Source organism: Sphaeramia orbicularis, chromosome 9, assembly GCF_902148855.1.
Source record: "Sphaeramia orbicularis chromosome 9, fSphaOr1.1, whole genome shotgun sequence".
Taxonomy (NCBI): Eukaryota; Metazoa; Chordata; class Actinopteri; order Kurtiformes; family Apogonidae; genus Sphaeramia; species Sphaeramia orbicularis.
This window is the reverse complement of record NC_043965.1, coordinates 47705501-47723923: the sequence shown is the minus strand read 5'-3', so window position 1 is coordinate 47723923 and position 18423 is coordinate 47705501. Positions and strand designations below refer to the sequence as shown.

At 37.4% G+C, this 18423-nt stretch overlaps 1 protein-coding gene across 2 annotated transcripts in view; it reads right to left on the bottom strand.

The window, feature by feature from the left end:
- The window catches only part of LOC115425181 (NACHT, LRR and PYD domains-containing protein 3-like), a 33186-nt gene extending 15065 nt beyond the window's left edge, over positions 1 to 18121 (bottom strand). The window contains exons 1-7 of one of the 2 annotated variants that reach the window (XM_030142562.1): positions 18038 to 18121; positions 10948 to 11171; positions 5945 to 7236; positions 4551 to 5032; positions 4251 to 4424; positions 3046 to 3219; positions 907 to 1080 (exon numbers count right to left, since the gene is read on the bottom strand). In XM_030142562.1, coding sequence (XP_029998422.1) covers positions 907 to 1080; positions 3046 to 3219; positions 4251 to 4424; positions 4551 to 5032; positions 5945 to 7236; positions 10948 to 10966 — 2315 coding nt within the window. In that variant the 5' untranslated portion in view covers positions 10967 to 11171; positions 18038 to 18121. The remainder of the gene's footprint in view (positions 1 to 906; positions 1081 to 3045; positions 3220 to 4250; positions 4425 to 4550; positions 5033 to 5944; positions 7237 to 10947; positions 11172 to 18037) is intronic. The other variant, XM_030142563.1, reaches the window with a different exon arrangement.
- Positions 18122 to 18423: the final 302 nt, after the last annotated feature.

Genomic DNA, 18423 nt, shown 5'->3' with positions numbered 1-18423 from the left:
ATCAAGGTGGTGTGACACAAAGCGTGGAATTGTTTCTCCAAAGTCGTTTAATACAAGACAGCTTTTGACATTATTCATGTCTTTCTGTTCCCCTCTGTGCTGGATAAAGCGCTGTGTAGATCCAGGGCACAGCTCAAGTAAAGCTTTTCTTGAGCTTGCAATCCACTCAGACGAGAAGTGGCTTCCGGCTAATGACACAAGTTCGTCCTGAGCCATTGTCTTCATTTGAATGAGTGGAGAGTTCAAAAACTCATCCTCCACAATGTTTTTGCCATCAGAAGTGTTGTAACGCTCAGACTTTAATCTTACTAAGAGATAGCAGACTCCACCAGCAGCCATGTAGGACCGAACCGAAAGCAAGTTCATATAAGGATGAACAACAATATTACTGAGATATGAAAACACCCTTCGGCAAAAAAAGACAAACTAATAAATGTAGGATATATAGGAATATTTTTTCCTGAGTGATTATTCTGAATGTGGACTAAATTTAGACTATATTTATAAAAAGACTTGAGGTTGTTTTATACTTGTGTATTTGGGTTTATTTGATAATATTTGAGAATCATAATACTACGGGTTTTAACTCAGTAAAGCAGATATAGATCAGCATACACCCATGAGAAATTATCTTTTGTTTCTATTGTTTCTTCTAAAGTATCCTCATAAAGGACCATTATTCCAACGCTTTTTGTCAAAAACACCATTTCATTTAACAACTCAAGTGTCATTTCTGTAAGTAACAGGATTTGTTTTTAATGTCACCACTGACTTGAAATTTGTATGAGACAATATCGTAGACAACAGATAATTTAGAATTTTAGAGTTACGCAGTCGATTATGTTTGTTAGTTAACTAGTTATTACTGAAACCTATGAATTCTCCAATAGTAAAAATAAAACCAACCTCAGAATCTGTAGTTTACAGTCTGGACTCTGAATAAAAGCACACAAATGCTTCACTCCTGAATCCTCCAGGTCGTTTTCACTCAGATCAAGTTCCATCAGATGGGATGGGTTAGACTTCAGAGCTGAGGCCAGAGAAGAACAGCTGACATCTGACAAACTGCAGTCCTCCAATCTGAATAAAGAATAAATTCTATAGATTAAACTCTGTTAATAATCCAGTCAGATGTGTTCAGGTTTTAAATGGTCAGTCCAACATTACTATGTCCTCCTCAGTGAGTTTTACCTGGAATTAATCTAAAGATACTTTGTAATTTAAATAAACCAAATGAATATTTCTACTTTATTTCTACTTTGTAAGTTTAATAAATATAAAATAAATACAGTTCACATAATGCGCATGTCAGTTACGTGTAATTTACTATGAAACATCTTTGATTTAATACTTCCAACAATATAATGATATTATATGATCACGATCCATCTCAATTTGGTTTATGATCTCCTTTTCACACAGACTGTAAAGATCCTGTCATTAAATAACAGCGCCGTGAAAACATTCCATTAATTTCATACTGTGTGATAATCAGAGTATGAATAGTATTTAACAGAGTTGCATTATGAGCTGTTAATATTAATGTTGCAGCGCGAATGTATTATTTAAGTCTGTGCATAGTGATTCTTTAACATCTATATAAATAAATATACAGTTTGATGATATGATATAATGTAGGTTTAGAATGTCATATGGATGAATGTAGATTAATAACATTTAAATAAAATAATAATACACAAATATTACATTTTCCATGGGTTAGATCTCTCAGAACATAAACATCCAAACAGATTAAATGGATGAAAACCACATTTGGTGTTGTCATGTGACACTAGTGGACTGACCTGGAACCGTTACTGGTAGAAAACAAACAATCCTGTTCCTCAGGAATTTCATGTTATATGTAACTACATTACATGTCAAATTACTGTATGTTATAAACTTAAACCAGGATCAAGGTATCAATAAATAATTGTAATGCCATCTGGAGTTCAAAAACTAAAACTGGACATACTTATTTAATTTAACACGTTTAAGACAAACAGTTGGAGAGTGAACTGATACTAAACAGAAGTGAACTCCTTCTACTAGTTATTTTATTTAGTCATTTCAAAGACCACATTGAACCAGTTTACATTGAATCTTTATGATTCATTTAATCTTTATAAACGTTTTTCCTTTTCAAACAGGTGGCGGTTCCTCCTTTGTGTTGGACATAAAACCAGTAACTAAGGGGAACGTCCACACACTTCAGTCTGCATTACTGAACCACTTTAACTGTGTGGTTGATGAATACAAACATCGTGTTTGGTTATTACCAGGATTCTTGGAGTCACTGAAAGTCCTGCATCACAGACACACAAAGGAATTCAACACACGGAATCAATCCCATTATCAGTACATTCCAGGTCTGATGAACTTTTGTGTATTCTGAAGTGAATTAATTTATTATATACACCTTTAAACATTCTACGTAAAAGCCAGTGATGTGAAAATACATACATTATATTTAAGTTTTGACTTAGCCTGCCCACCGAGAAGATTAGTTAGAGATCAGGGGGGTCAAAACCGGCCCACCAAAAGGGTCCGATTCAGCCCATGGGGTCAATTTATGAGACGCAAAAATGACACTGAACATATAAAGAATCAAGGATGTTAAAATCCTTTTAGTTCACGGGTCACACACAGACAGATTCAAACTGAAGTGGGTCAGACCAGTAAAATACTATCATAATAACATAAAAATAATGACAACTTCCAATTTTTATCTTTAGTTTACTGCAAAAAAGTGAAATTGCATGAAAATGTTTCAACTGGAACAACTTTACAGAGATCTTTTACTGACATCAAGGTCAATATTACATTTGTAAGTTTTTCCTTAAAATGATTCATTTTCTCAGTTTAAACTTTTCTTTTCTATGTTCTCTTGTGAATAACCAGTATGTGGGTTGATAAGGTTTACATTATATTGTTCATAAATAGATTTTAAACAATGTCATATTTTTGTTTTGTTTTGTTTTATATTGGGGCTGTGGATTAAAAATTAATCATATAACCATTTTGTTAAAACAGCAGTGAACCAACCTCAGAATCTGTAGTTTACAGTCTGGACTCTGAATATAATCACACAAATGCTTCACTCCTGAATCCTCCAGGTCATTCCAACTCAGATCAAGTTCCGTCAGATGGGATGGATTGGACTTCAGAGCTGAGGCCAGAGAAGAACAGCTGACATCTGACAAACGGCAGTCATCCAATCTGAATAAAGAATAAATTCTATAGATTAAAACTGTTAATAATCCAGTCAGATGTGTTCAGGTTTTAAATGTTCAGTCCAACATTACTATGTCCTCCTTAATGAGTTTTACCTGGAATTAATCTAAAGATACTTTATAATTCAAATAAACCAAATAGATATTTCTACTTTATTAGTTTAACAAATATATATTAAATACAGTTTGTATAATACACGTCAGTTAAGTGTAATTTACTCGAAACCATCTTTGATTAAATTTTTCAACAATATACGATCTATATTATATAGGGGTGTAACAGTGCACTTGTTTGATATATGGTGCATACTTCATTCTTTTGTGCATTTTTCTACCACAGTACTGTGGCAACTGATGGAAGAAATGACAAATTAGTGATAGCATCTAGTATAGAATAGGAATTATTGTTGTAAATGCTCTGTATGTCGTTGTTTTATGGTGTTCTATGCTCTGTGCGGTCAATGAGGCTGGAGAAGGTGGGCGGAGCTACATGTTAGATGTGGCAGTGTGTCATGTGACTTCTCAGTTCTGTGTCAGTTCAGTGTAGAGTGCTGTGGTCCAAATTCTACACTCTGAACGTTGTCCCAGTGGTTGATTTATATCAGTGTTTATTTATATAATTTATATCACCCCTTCAGATGTGATGTTCTTTGTGTTTGAAAATCTGCAGAAAAAAATGCTGCTTTGACCGGGAATCAAACCCAAGTCTTCCATGTTGCAGTCCGAAGTATATTACCCACTGAGCTAAATCTCTGCTGTCTTTCAGTCTAACTTATTTGCTATCTGATTGCCTTAGTACTTTTGGGATGGGACTTGCTACCAGTCTACACATAATATAACGAGGGCGCTGATTGGCTCTGTGGTAACAGACAAACCCATATTTCGTGCAATATAGTATTGTGTCAGTAGTCACTTCATTAACATTTACAAAGGCTCAGACAAATGGAGAACAGTGAACTTCATGACTTAAAGAGAAAAAGTCAAACGATCTCATCAGTAGACAGACATTGAACTGACCTCAGAGTCTCCAGTCTGCAGTTTGGACTCTCCAGTCCAGAACATAGAACCTCCACAGCTGGAGCCTCCATGCGGTTGAAAGTCAGGTTCAGTTCTGTGAGATGGGAAGGACTGGACTTCAGAGCTGAGGCTACGACTTCAAAGTGAGTGTCTGAGAGCCGACTCCTATAGAGACTGTAAAATTAGATACGGTAGAAAATTAATTTTTCCTTCTCCAGGAAAGGAAACATGGTTCCTTGATAGATTCCTCATCAGGGTGATGAATCCCTACACAGGTTAATAATGCTAATATTCACGTACTCAGCCTTTCTGCAGTTCCTCACAGCTGGTAACAGTCTCAGTCGTCCTTCATCGGATGTGTTGTACTTCTTCAGATGCAACTCATCCAGAACCTCCTCAGACATCTGCAGTATGTAGGCCAGAGCTGAACACTGGATCTCAGACAGTCTCTTCTCTGATCTGTTGTCTGACTTCAGGAACTCTTGGACCTCCTGGTGGACTGAGTGGTCATTCATCTCCATTAGACAGTGGAAGATGTTGATGCTTCTGTCAGGAGAGATACGCTTTGCATTCATCTCCTTAAGGTTGTTGATGATTTTCTTTACGGTGCTTGAACTGATCTCTGTTTGACCCAGCAGATCTCCTAAAAGTCTGTGGTTGGACTCCAGACAAAGACCATGAAGGAAACGAACAAACAGATCCAGGCGGCCATTTTCACTCTTAAGCGATTTTACCAGGACCTTTTTGAGGAAGACATTGAATGTAGAATGATGGTCATACCCCTAAAAGATAAAAAGGATATAAAAACATAATGTTGAAAATAAAGATCAATAAAATAATAATCATTTTAAAAATTTCATTTTAACACGATGATTTAAATCAGGGGTCCCAAACTCATTTTCTTTCAGGGGCCACATTCAGCCTGATTTGCTCTCCAGTGGGCTGGACCAGTAAAATAATAACAGAATAATCTATAAATAATGACAACTCCAAATTTTTTCTTGGTTTTAGTGCAAAAAACCCCTTCAATAAAAAACACTTACTTTTATAAGCTATCCAAACAAAAAAGATGTGAATAACCTGAAAAAAATGAAATTTTTTAAGAAAAATAAGTGCAATTTCAACAATATTAAGCTGCAACTTATCATTTTTCTATATTCATTATGGATCAGATCTACAAAGACACTAAACACTTATTAACAGTAAGAAAATAGTTAAAATTGTGCTTAATTTTCTTTAGACATTTCAGGTTGTTCATATTTGTTCAGGTTATTCACATTTTATTGTTACAGGATAGTTTGTAAATGTAAATAATTTCATAATTTAATGCTATTTTTTGCTCTAAAACAAAGACAAAAATGTGAAGTTGTCATTATTTATAGGCATAATGAAATATTTTTTTCACATCCAACCGAGAAGAAAATATGGAGTCATTATTTTTTGTTGGTTATTATGCTGTTAGTATCTTACTGTTGATCATATTGGTCTGTATGTTGAACCTGAATTAAAATGAGCTCAACAGCCTTGACTGTGGAATTTTTGCACTTTGCAAATTCATCCCATGGGCCGCACTGGAACCTTTGGCGGGCCGCATTTGGCCCCCGGGCCACATGTTTGAGGCCTCTGATTTAAATAGATAAAATTCAATAACAAGTTCTTTTTTAAATCAATAAAATAAAAATAATCAAATTAACCTCATGTTCTTCTTTGCTCAGAATCCTCCTCAGTACGTCTGTGTTGTTGTTGATGGAACAGTGGTAAATGTAAACTGCAGCCAGAAACTCCTGAACACTCAGATGTACAAAGCTGTAGAGTGGTTTCTGGTAGAGTCCACTCTCTCTTTTGAAGATCTCGGTACAAACTCCTGACTTCACCAAGGCCTCTGTGACATCCAGACCACACTGCTCCAGGTCTTCTTGGTAGAACATGACGTTTCCTTTCTCCAGTTGTTCAAACGCCAGCCTCCCCAACTTCAGAAGAACTTCCCTGTCAGCCTCCGTCAGCTCCATCTCACCCCCTTTTTCATACTTGTTCCTCTTCCTCGTTGTCTGGACCATGATGAAGTGTGAGTACAGGTTGGTCAGGGTCTTGGGCAGCTCTCCTCTCTGGTCTGAAGTCAACATATGCTCCAGAACTGTAGAACTAATCCAGCAGAAGACTGGGATTTGACACATGATGTGGAGGCTCCTGGATGTCTTGATGTGTGAGATGATTGTGTTGGACAGATCTTCATCACTAGATCTCCTCCTGAAGTACTCCTCCTTCTGGACATCAGTGGTGAAGCCTCGGACTTCTGTTACCCTGTCCACACATGAAGGAGGGATCTGATTGGCTGCTGCAGGTCTGGAAGTTATCCAGATGAGAGCTGATGGAAGCAGGTTCCCCTTGATGAGGTTGGTCAACAGCACATGGACTGGTTTCTTCTGAGTGACATCTGAAACTACCTCACAGTCGTGGAAATCCAGTGAAAGTCTGCTTTCATCCAGGCCATCAAGGATGAACAGAAGTTTGCAGACACTGATCTGCTCTGCTGTGACCTTCTGTAATGTTGGATGGAAAACATGGAGCAGCGTCAGCAGACTGTACTGCTCATCTCTGATCAGGTTCAGCTCTCTGAAGGACAGCAGAACCACCAGACTGACGTCCTGGTTTTCGAAACCCTCTGCCCAGTCCAGAGTGAACTTCAGCACTGAGAAGGTCTTTCCAACTCCAGCGACACCGTTGGTCAGAACTACCCTGATGGAGCTCTGCTGGTCAGGTAGGGCTTTGAAGATCTCCTGACATCTGATTGGTTTGTCTTGGATGGTCTTCTTCTTGTAAACTGTCTCCAGCGTCCTCACCTCATGTTGGGTATTAACATCTTCACTCTGTCCCTCCGTGATGTAGAGCTCAGTGAAGATCTGCTTTAGTCGGGTTCTTCTTCCTGCCTCATCAGTTCCTTCAGTCACACATTCACATCTGCTCCTCAGGCTGAGCTTATGTTCATCTGAAACCACAAAATACAAACAATTTAAATAAATATAGTTGGCTCATGAAGTATTTGGAAAGAGGCACCATTTTCATCCCTTCATCTCCCTGACAGTGACAACAAACACAAAGTCTAACCCTGAATGAACCACTGAGAGAATAACACTCACCAGGTTGGGTTTAAAACAGACTGGAATTCTACAGTATTTCACCTAAAAATCATTAAAAGTGATAAAAGCTGTGACACCATGTGAATATGTCTTAACCTGACTTTATACAATTAAATCACAAGGAATTGGAGTAAATTTACATGAAAACACATTGCATTCACAAAGAGAAAAAGAATAACACATATTAGTTCATGATCATGAGTTGATATCTCATAATAGAAAACTTAAGACTAGTCGAATGAAATCTACTGAAAATGATGCTGACGTTTCCATCCCAACATTAATGTCAAATAGAAGGAAAACAAAAATCAAATAGAATGAAGTGCTGTCATATTCATCCAGTGTGGTGATGACATCTGATACATTACATATATCCGTACTATCAGTTTAATATTTTAACTAGACCCACCTCATTTTATTGGATTTCATTGCAGTGTAATGTTTTTAAAAGCACATGTTAAGATGATGATGAGATCAGGATGTGTTCAGAGTTTATATTCACATAAATATGACTGTCTCATAATGATGACATTTTTCTTATAGTTAAACTCTTTGATGATTCATCAGTTACACAGTTTAAAAAGACCATACACATGAAAATGTAGATCTTTCTAATGCTGCAAAAATGTGGCTTAAAATGGAAAATAGGGTGTATTCACACCTACTTCATTTGGTCTGTTTAAAAAGGACCAGAGTTCATTTCCTCGGAAACTCTGGAGTTTTTTTAGGTGTGAATACAAATGCGAACTCTAATTCGAATCAAACAAGTGGACAAGACCACCTAGAAGAGGCGTTCTCCATCCGCTTCCAAATGGACTCTGGGCCGGTTCACTTCTGGTGTTAATATAACCGGCCTTGAGCCGAAACAAACTGAGAAACCATGTGCCTTTTTGTGCTTGATGAGCCACCATAGCTGCTGGAAGTAGGCGAGCCACACGGGTAGTCAGAGCTAATAGCAGCAGCCATGAGACATGGACAGACGAGGAACAAAGACGAGACTGAAAGTCTCATTGACATTTGGTCAGATGCCCATATTACGAAATTGGCTCCGAATGAGCTGTTCTTGACATTTAAGAGGAACCACAACTAATAAGACACCCTAAAACATTTACTTTGTTGTTATTAATAACATTATGTCAAAAAAACATTCCTATTGTATTTGTATTGATTCTCATTCTCATATTCTCACTTATTCTCATTGTTGTTTATGTCATAATGCATTCTGGGTAGTAACGTCATCTGGTTGTTCTAAGCCAGATGAAAACAAGCTCACAGACCAGCAGTGGAATGAACTCGTCAGTTCAGCCTTTCCACTTTGAACCTGAGCGCACAAAGTGAAAGTGAAGAAAACACAAACCAACATTTAGCAGAAAATGAAGATGATGGAGGACGTGAGGTTGCAAGAGTGGGACAAAACGGATGGCGTTTGTGCAGGAACTACTTGCCAATGCCGACAGAGATAGAGAGAGTTTGTCGCAAAGACCTCAACTTTATGTCAGCCGCTGTCCAAGGTACTTATCCACATAAAACTTATGATATCTGTAGCCTATAACTATCCTATTAACATTTCTAAACACATATCACGGCATTTTATGAAAGTACAGTCAGCCAACTCCATGTCCTTAGTACCTGAGTAGGTGTGGTCAGATGTAACTGGAATGGGCACATTAGCATCTGTATTAGCATCCCACTGTACCGCTGCATTGGACATGCTCATCTCTGCATTGATGCATCCACCATATTTGGGCAACACTGTACACCAGGGGTGCCCAATCTTGGTCCTCAAGATCTACTATCCTGCATGTTTTAGATGTACCCCTCTTCCAACACACCTGATTGAAATGATAAGCCTATCATCAAGCTCTGTAGAAGCCTGATAATGATTGTCAGGTGTGTTGGAAGAGGGAAACATCTAAAACATGCAGGATAGTAGCTCTCGAGGACCAGGATTGGGCACCCCTGCTGTACACTCACAGATTTTGTAGTCGTTATAGGTACACTGTCCGTTTCCTCATCTGTGTCCAATGGGAATTCTTCATCGTCAATATCTGTGTCTACCTCGAATACTTGTGCACATTCGTCCAACGTCTCCTGTCTTTGGTGTTTCCTCTCGTGGTTTACACTCGCCAGTCCTGGTTGTTTAAATGGACTTTGAGAGTAAAAATGGTTGGCACTGCGCTTGGCTTTAACCGTCATTTATAGCCCGAAGCACCAATGAGCTCTTTAACCTGCCGTGAATGATGACAATCCTCAAAAGCGTCTGGGCTGAAATGCCGGGAACACAGCCGCGGGTCCTTGGGAAGTTGTACTCTTCCACAAGAATTTTCCCATTCTTTTCTAATTTTCTTTTCTCGTGGAAATCTGTGGATACTTGCAACAGTTCCCTTATTGCCTTTAGATTGGAAGTTACAACCAAAAGCTGCACAGTGAGGCATTTTGTGATCATTTTTCTCCGTAAAAACAAGTTGAGCAGTTGAACGTTAGCTTCGTGTTGTCTCAAGTACAACCTTTGACATCACTGAGCCAGAATGCAATGTGTGCACAAAATAATGGCCGATCCCGTTAATAGAATTATGTTGTAAATAACCAGTATTTTTATAAATAACACACATATTTATATACTTTTAACAATTTTATTTAGTAGTAGAGTTCAGTCTTAGTATTTTAAAACCTATTTATCTTTATAGTCAGGGTTCCTTTTAGCCTTATTTTCATAAATTTGTGTCTGTAAAAGTAGAATACATGCTCTGAAAATGATAACTGCACGTTGGACCTCCATGTTTGTTTTCATCAACACCCACTGTCATTTTTTATTTTTACTCGTCTTGTCCAGTATCATAAGAGCAGAAAGGTGGTCTGGCTGTCTTGTTGCGCTGAACAAAGTTGCTTTGCCAAAGGGAACTTCATAAAGTATATAAGGCTCCCCTTGATATTCCACTGTCTATATTTTGGGTTTCATTGAACCACAACACCTGCCGTCTCTGATTCACTCTGCCCCCAACTTTTCTGTCCAGTGCCAGCGCAGTTCATCACATGTATGCTTCTGTTTACAAATTTTGATCCACTGGCAAAAAGTGAAATGAGAATGTGATCTGACCCAAACGAAAAAAAGAAAGTTTGCATTCAATCCGAATCAAAAAAGCAGATCAAAAGACTTTCCAGATGTGAATACACCCATAAGCTACTTTCACACAGAGATCCCAGAAAACAGGTTCGATGGTGATCCCACCTTTTTTCCACCGCTGGCCAAAGCAGTAACAGAGGTGAGACAGGCTGGACTTTTACACAGCGGACCTGTGTTTCAGAATCAAAGGGGTGGTGACGCAACACAGCGTATAGCGGGACAGATAACTTGTGTGTTGGAAATACCCCGAGCATAGCAGTGTTGGCTCTCAAAACAGGTGGGACCAAATGACCCCACCATTTTATTTACAAAGATGTCATTTCAGAATAAAGGTGAAATACTCCCCAAACAGAAGTGCTGTGTAAAAGGGGCTATAGTAAGTGAGCAGACGTGTTTTCAGGAAGGATGACATCTTTAAACAGAATTACAGTCTTACCTTGTACAGTTCTGTCCATCTGCAGTCTAGTTCCAGCTCCGGATCTTTTTCCACACTGGGAACAGGAGGAGTCTCCTGATGAACCTGACTGGTCCCAGTATGAAGTGACACACTCTCTGCAGAACCAGTGTCCACAGCTGGCCCAGACTGGATCAGTCAGAACCTTCTGGCAAAAATAACAGGACTGTGGGTCCACCTCAGGACCAGCACTCCTTCACCTCTTTCTGAGGACATGAACACATTTAGAATGAAGAACATTAGTGGGTCTTGACCATCAATGACAAGCCACATGGAGCTTCTTAAACGTATTCAGATGTGACGCTTTCTGGAAAACCCTACACAACACATAAAGAACAAACTAAATATAATAATAATATATTTTAAAAAATGCATAAAAATGTACATACAGGTTAAACTTTATCTGATTTTATTAAAATTCCTTTTTTAAGTCAAACAACACATTATTTAATTTATCATGACCCACACAGTAAAGAAATGCATAAAATCAAGTTTAAATAGTATTCAATCAATTATTTTATTTCATTTTAATTATTCTAAATGTTTACGCAATCATTTATTTTATCTTAACCATCTGATCAATTCATTAACTAATATTTGCAATTGGACTCAGTTTCACTGAAGGCTTTGCTGTCACATGAATTTGCAGAGATCTACAATAAAACACAACACAAGGTCAGTTCTACATTTTGTTATTTAACATTTTATCATTTCCTTTTTTCATATGGACAAAATTGTAATGTTATGACTTTCAACTGAAAATATCACATTTTTTATTTCTTATTGTGGAAAGAAAATAAATAATAAAATAAAAATAAAACAACATAAACCTGTTTGAATTATAATTAAATCTGAATTATAATGAAGCTGTTATGATGCTAGTACAGTGTATATATTGTGGTTTCACCTTCCTTCTCACTCTTCGATAGTCTTTACTTTACTCTCTACTGTTAGTTATTAAAGCAGCGAATGGCTTTCATCACATTTTTTTTCCAAATTTGTAAAACCTCAGTGATATCCTAATTATCACTACTCCATTAGTCTTTCCATGCTTACGCACCTGAATCACTTCCCTAACGGTAAACAACTTTAAAGATGACTCCATCATAAACACAATCCTCTTGTTTATATAACAAAACAAAATGTAACTCAGGCCTTTTCAGTAATTGTGTCGCAAAGTGCACTGTGGGAAGTAGGGCGGGAACTAATATTAAATAACCAATTAACCTGTAGATTATTTTAATAACTAATTGATTCACTGGATAAACACAAAAGACTGAATTCTCAAAGATCGGTATTTAACCCAAAGAAATAGAGGCTGCAGACAAGTCACTTATGATTACATCCCCACAATGTCTTCGGGTAGAGTCAGCAAACACTAGCCTGCTACCTAGACTTGTTATGGCTACAGACAAGCAAGATATGGTCGTCAACCAGCTCCGGTAGGTAACGTTAGTCTGGTGGCCTGTAGGGATGTAACGATTACCGGTATAACAATAAACCGTGGTAAATTCCTGACGGTTAGTATTACCGTTTAAATTCTAATTATCATGATAACCGTGTTTGATTACCGTACTTAAAGAAAGAGAAAGACAGAGAGAGAGAGACTATCTATGAAAAAGAAACTAAAACAACTCAAACTTGATATGGAAAATGGCCAAGTAATGGCCATAAGGTTCCATCTTCAATGCACATTTGTATGTTTGATCTTTACATGTTAATATTTGAATGTTTCTGCCAAGAGAGAGTACATTGTGCCTATTATTTTATTTATTTATTTATTTATTTATTTTCAAAATACAACTTGGTTAAATTATTTCAGTGTGTATCAGTATTTTTTTAACACTTTGAGCACATTTCAACAATACCGCGATAATAATGGTAACTGCGATAATTTTGGCCAGAATAACTGTGATATGAAATTTTCATATCGTTACATCCCTAGTGGCCTGATAAACTGAGATGGACGAAAATGTCAGCCAAAGCATGTGCAATCGTGGAAAAATTATTAGACCATCAAAAGTCATCAAAAACAATGGTTATGCAATCAAGTACTAACTCCTGTGTGTATCATGTGACTAAAACAGACAGAAAAGAAGACATGGAATGCCTAAAAGCACTGTTTTTGTCAGTACAATGCCATAGATATTAATATATTAATGATAAAAGATATTAATGTAAGAACTGACGTGATTTTGATTATTATCAAGAAAACATGGAAAATGAATAGATATCAGCTCTGAAATTAAACTCTTATGAACTATTTTTGTTGTTTTCATTATATTTGTCCAAAAAAATGTACTTTTAAGTTGTACCAGGCATTAAAATGAACAGGGAATTGAAGAAAACAAGTGTAATCTAATCATTTTTTCCGTGACTGTAGAACTCAGAGTCCAGCAGTCACATGACCCACACAACAGGAAGTAACACAAACAGTGTCAGGATGGGACAGAACAGTTGACCTTTGACCTGCTCAGTTCATCCTTGTGTCATAGTGGTCATCACTCAGGTGTTCCTGATATATCAGATTTAACAGTAAATGACCCAAAAAACCTGCTGACACAGGGAACAGGAAAGGCTTTGTACTGTGAAGACTGTCAGGAACGTTCTAGAGTTTGATGGCAGAGAGAGATAGACAGAGAGATAGAGACAGAGACACAAACAGACAGACAGACAGAGATAAAGACATAGATAGACAGGTAGATTACTGGGGGGAGAACAGATGCACAGCACACTGCACTAACTGTTAAAAAATGACCCCTGCTGCACACTTTTAATCCCCTCAGCCAAATATAGTGTAAGATTCTGTTGAAAGTTCCTGCCCTATAATTCAGATTAGATTGTCTTTGTGTAAAACTTATTACATACATACTGGGCCTTTTCCATCAGGGCCCCTCGACTTTGGAACGGCCTGCTCGAGGAGATAAGGCTTGCGGAATCAGTGACATCTTTTAAATCACTTCTTAAAACACATTTTTATAGACTTGCTTTTATGTGATGTTTGTCCCTTTTAATTTTTTAAATTTGAATCTTATCCTGTTTATTAATTTATATTCTCATACATGATGTTGTTTTATCTCACTCCTTTATTTCTACATTGATTTGACAGCATCTTGTTACGTTATCCCAGCCCTCTTTATTCTGATTCATTAACTTTATTCGAAGTGTCATGTTTTTGCATTTGTTGCACACATGTCTTTTATTGTGTTGCTTCTGTTTTAGTGTTTTTACTTGCATCTTGTATCCTGCTGTTGTGCCCTCTACAATGTCTGTCAAAAGCACTTTGTAAACTTTGTTTTTAAAAGGTGCTATATAAATAAAGCTATTATTATTATTATATTTGAAAGTACTCAGATATTATAACTTTTGACCTTGAAAAAGTAGGTCAGGGTCACCTATTTTTAATACTCTTCTGCTCCATGTCAACAAACATCCACAGTATAAATGTGGTGCAGATACGTCAATGCATTCTTAGAGAATGTGATTATGTTGTTGAATGGACAGACAGACAGATGGCAAAACAATTACAATACCCCTTGGATCAAAACTAATTTATTCAATGTATTAAGCTTTTTTTTTTTTAATGTTACACCATTGGACCTGAGCCACAAATTTCATTTCATGAGTCCACATTTATGAATAAACTTGAGCCTTAAACACAGCAGGATTATTATCATTAATGAAGACTAACACTACATCCAACTGTGAGAAAATGCACCAAAAAACTGAAATTAAATTAAAAGTGACAGTTTTCAGAAACATTCATTCAGTCATTTAAAACCCTTTAAAACACATTGAGAGAACCCATTATTTTCAATGGTGAAAATAAAATAAATTAAAATTAAATTAAACTAAATAGATGCAGAACATAACGCATAATGGAGTAAAACCATGAAACAGGACATGGAATGAAGCGCAAAAATAACTGCAGGTAAAATATGGTTAAAAAACCTTATAAGAAGTTAAAGTAGTAAAACAAAAAGCATATGAAAGTTAAAAATAGGAAAGCTAAATAAAAACTGACAAACCAAGATAAAACTGGGGGTACAGGATGTTTCCGTTTTCTCTAAAAGACCAACAAGTTGAAAAAACGACCAAACTGTTTTTATTCGACAAATCAGTTCGTTTGTAAAGTCATTAGTATGTCCTTCATTCTTTCACCCCATGTTGTCAGCTTCTATAAAACAACATTTTCCCTGAAAAAACCTGAATGAGTCAATGCACACTGATTAATCCAGGTGTGTCTAATTAATCTGAAGTCACAACAAGATGGAGCAGACACACCTGGATTAATCAGTGTGTCCAGTAATGAAAGACAGGAAATAAAGGAGCCATCTGAAGTTCAGGAAGTACTGGGGCTGTGCAGAAAGCCCACTGTTGTGCCAAATTCTACTTCCTGCCGAAAACAGCTCCCCCTTCCTAAGTCAGCCATAAAGAGGACAAAGTGCACCAAATTCACCCTGTCACACCAGAATAACTCCAAATGTTAGTGATGGGTCCGGCAACACCGATGCATCGGCGCATGCGTCGAGCTCATAGAACAAAACCCCGTGTTGGTGCGCGTATCGCTTTAAGAAAGTCACATGACCGATACAGGACCTGTTTCAAACTGACACTGACGTGCCAAACTGTGTTTATAAGGAAGTGCCGGGATGCATCTGCCAAAAGAATCTCTGAACTTTTGCAGTTCATCGTCAAATTCATCAAAAATTATGGAACAGCCTCAAGCCAAAAGAAAGGTTTCTGCTGTGTGGGACCATTTGGATCTCATATCAGAAAATAAAGTATTTGTTTTAATTTCCTTGCTGTTTCATCCTGTTCCTCTCAGAGTTTCCACTTGATCTGTCTGAATTCAAATTCATTTCAAAGTGACTCTTAGTTAACTGTTCATATTTTCTGCAGGTTAAATGTCGCATTTGTTCGACAAAACTTTCCTATTTAAACCCTTCTCCCCCTCTCCCCCAGTCTCTATCTCTATTGCTCTCTCTTTTCTCCTCCTTTACTCTCTCTCTTTAACCCCAACTGGTCAAGGCAGACGGCCATCCTCCAGGAGTCTGGGTCTGCTCAAGGTTTCTGCTGTTAAAGGGAAGTTTTTCCTCGCCACTGTCACCAGTCACAAGTGTTTGCTCCTGGTGGATTCTGTTGGGTTTCTGTAAATTGGCTTAGAGTCTGGTTTTGACCAACTCTATACATAAAGTGTCATGAGATAACTTTTTTGTTGTGATCTGGCGCTATATAAATAAAATGTGATTGATTGAGTGATTGATTGGTTTTCCCCTGTAAGTCGCTTTGGAAAAAAGCATCTGCCAAATGCATAAACATAAACATAAACATAAACATAAACAAAAGCACCTCCTCAATGCTGAGGCATTCTAGGGCCAGGCATGAGAATGAAGTCCCAGATCCACCCAGGATAAACTCAGGTATTCAGCCATTCTACAACTTACTCACAGTTGCTTTATTGATAATTAATTCCTATTAATTTATTCTTTACTTCATTTTTAACCATCAAAGTCAAAACGTTGGAAAAACTTATTTTTTTGGATAAAAATTTGTAAAAAAAAAAAAAAAAAAAAAAAAAATCCTAGTCCACAAGCATCCTCATTCACAACACGTTCACTTAGATTTTCACATTATGATACATGTTCACATTATTTATTGACTGTATCTAAAAATATCAAAGATATTTTAAATTTAAATGACATGAAATAATACTACATAAAATACAATGACTTAAATTATATTATTGCATATACTAGGTCATCAAATCAGTGTCAGTTGAGTCTGTCAACTAGGTTGCCTGCAGGGATTTTTAAGGTCCAGTAGGTGTCAGTATTCAGTGACACAGTATCGACACAGTATCAATACAGTTTGGCAATGTGTCGTAACACTTCATGACACCTCATCAACCCATCACTACCAAATGTGAGCTGCTAAAGTCATTTCACTCCTTTAGCTTCACAAGCTAATTCTGATGGGGGATGCAGTTTTCGGCAGTACCCGGTGCCGAATTCTGCTCCCTGCCCGAAAACTGCATCCCCAGCCGGAGTTGATGCAGTTTTCGGCAGTATTTGTTTATATTGTTATATATTTTGTGTGTTGTGTATCTAAGATTTACCTTTAGAAAGTTTTATATACCTTACAGTTGCACATTCTGTAATATTAAACAGACAAAAAACATAACTGCAATATTGTCTTCTTCATGGCTGATTTAGGAAGGGGGAGCTGTTTTCGGCAGGGAGTAGAATTCGGCACAACAGTCATTAGTATGTCCTTCATTCTTCCACCCCTCGTTGTCAGCTTCTATAAAACAACATTTTCCCTGAAAAAAACCTGAATGAGTCGATGCACACTGATTAATCCAGGTGTGTCTAATTAATCTGAAGTTACAACAAGATGGAGCAGACACACCTGGATTAATCAGTGTGTCCAGTAATGAAAGACAGGAAATAAAGGAGCCATCTGAAGTTCAGGAAGTACTGGGGCTGTGCAGAGAGCCCATTGTTGTGTCAAATTCTACTTCCTGCCGAAAACAGCTCCCCCTTCCTAAGTCAGCCATAAAGAGGACAAAGTGCACCAAATTCACCCTGTCACACCAGAATAACTCCAAATGTGAGCTGCTAAAGTCATTTCACTCCTTTAGCTTCACAAGCTAATTCTGATGGGGGATGCAGTTTTCGGCAGTACCCGGTGCCGAATTCTGCTCCCTGCCGAAAACTGCATCCCCAGCCGAAGTTGATGCAGTTTTCGGCAGTATTTGTTTATATTGTTATATATTTTGTGTGTTGTGTATCTAAGATTTACCTTTAGAAAGTTTTATATACCTTACAGTTGCACATTCTGTAATATTAAACAGACAAAAAACATACCTGCAATATTGTCCTCTTCATGGCTGACTTAGGAAGAGGGAGCAGTTTTTGGCAGGGAGTAGAATTCGGCACAACACCCATAACTAAGACTAAAACTGAACACAACTAGTCGGTTCATTACGCTGAAAATGGAACTAAAACTGTTCATGCACTCGTCAAAATGCTTCAAATTAAACTGAAATAAACGACTGAACTTTTCATACCTGGGGTTTGATGATTTTCCACAAACTTTTATCGGTAAAATAATTACATGACGTTAATAAATGTCGTCTTCCTCTTCTGTGTTTCCTGTACGTTTCCTTCTACCTGTTCATGTTCGCGTGTCGTGGCCACGCCCGTTGTGACGTCATGGGGTGTGGGTGGAGTCGCGTCTCTGTTATCTGGATCTTTTGGCCTCAGATGGTTCAGAAAACCCCAAGAAAATGCATATTATTTACAATATAACATAACATATATTCAACCAACCATAAGATACTGAAAATATGAGTATATTCTGTAAACCAGACTCAGAAACACTCAATCATGTTTTCTAATGAACTTGTTTTTTTTTTTCTTTTTGGACCCATCTTGCAAATTACATGTTTTTAAA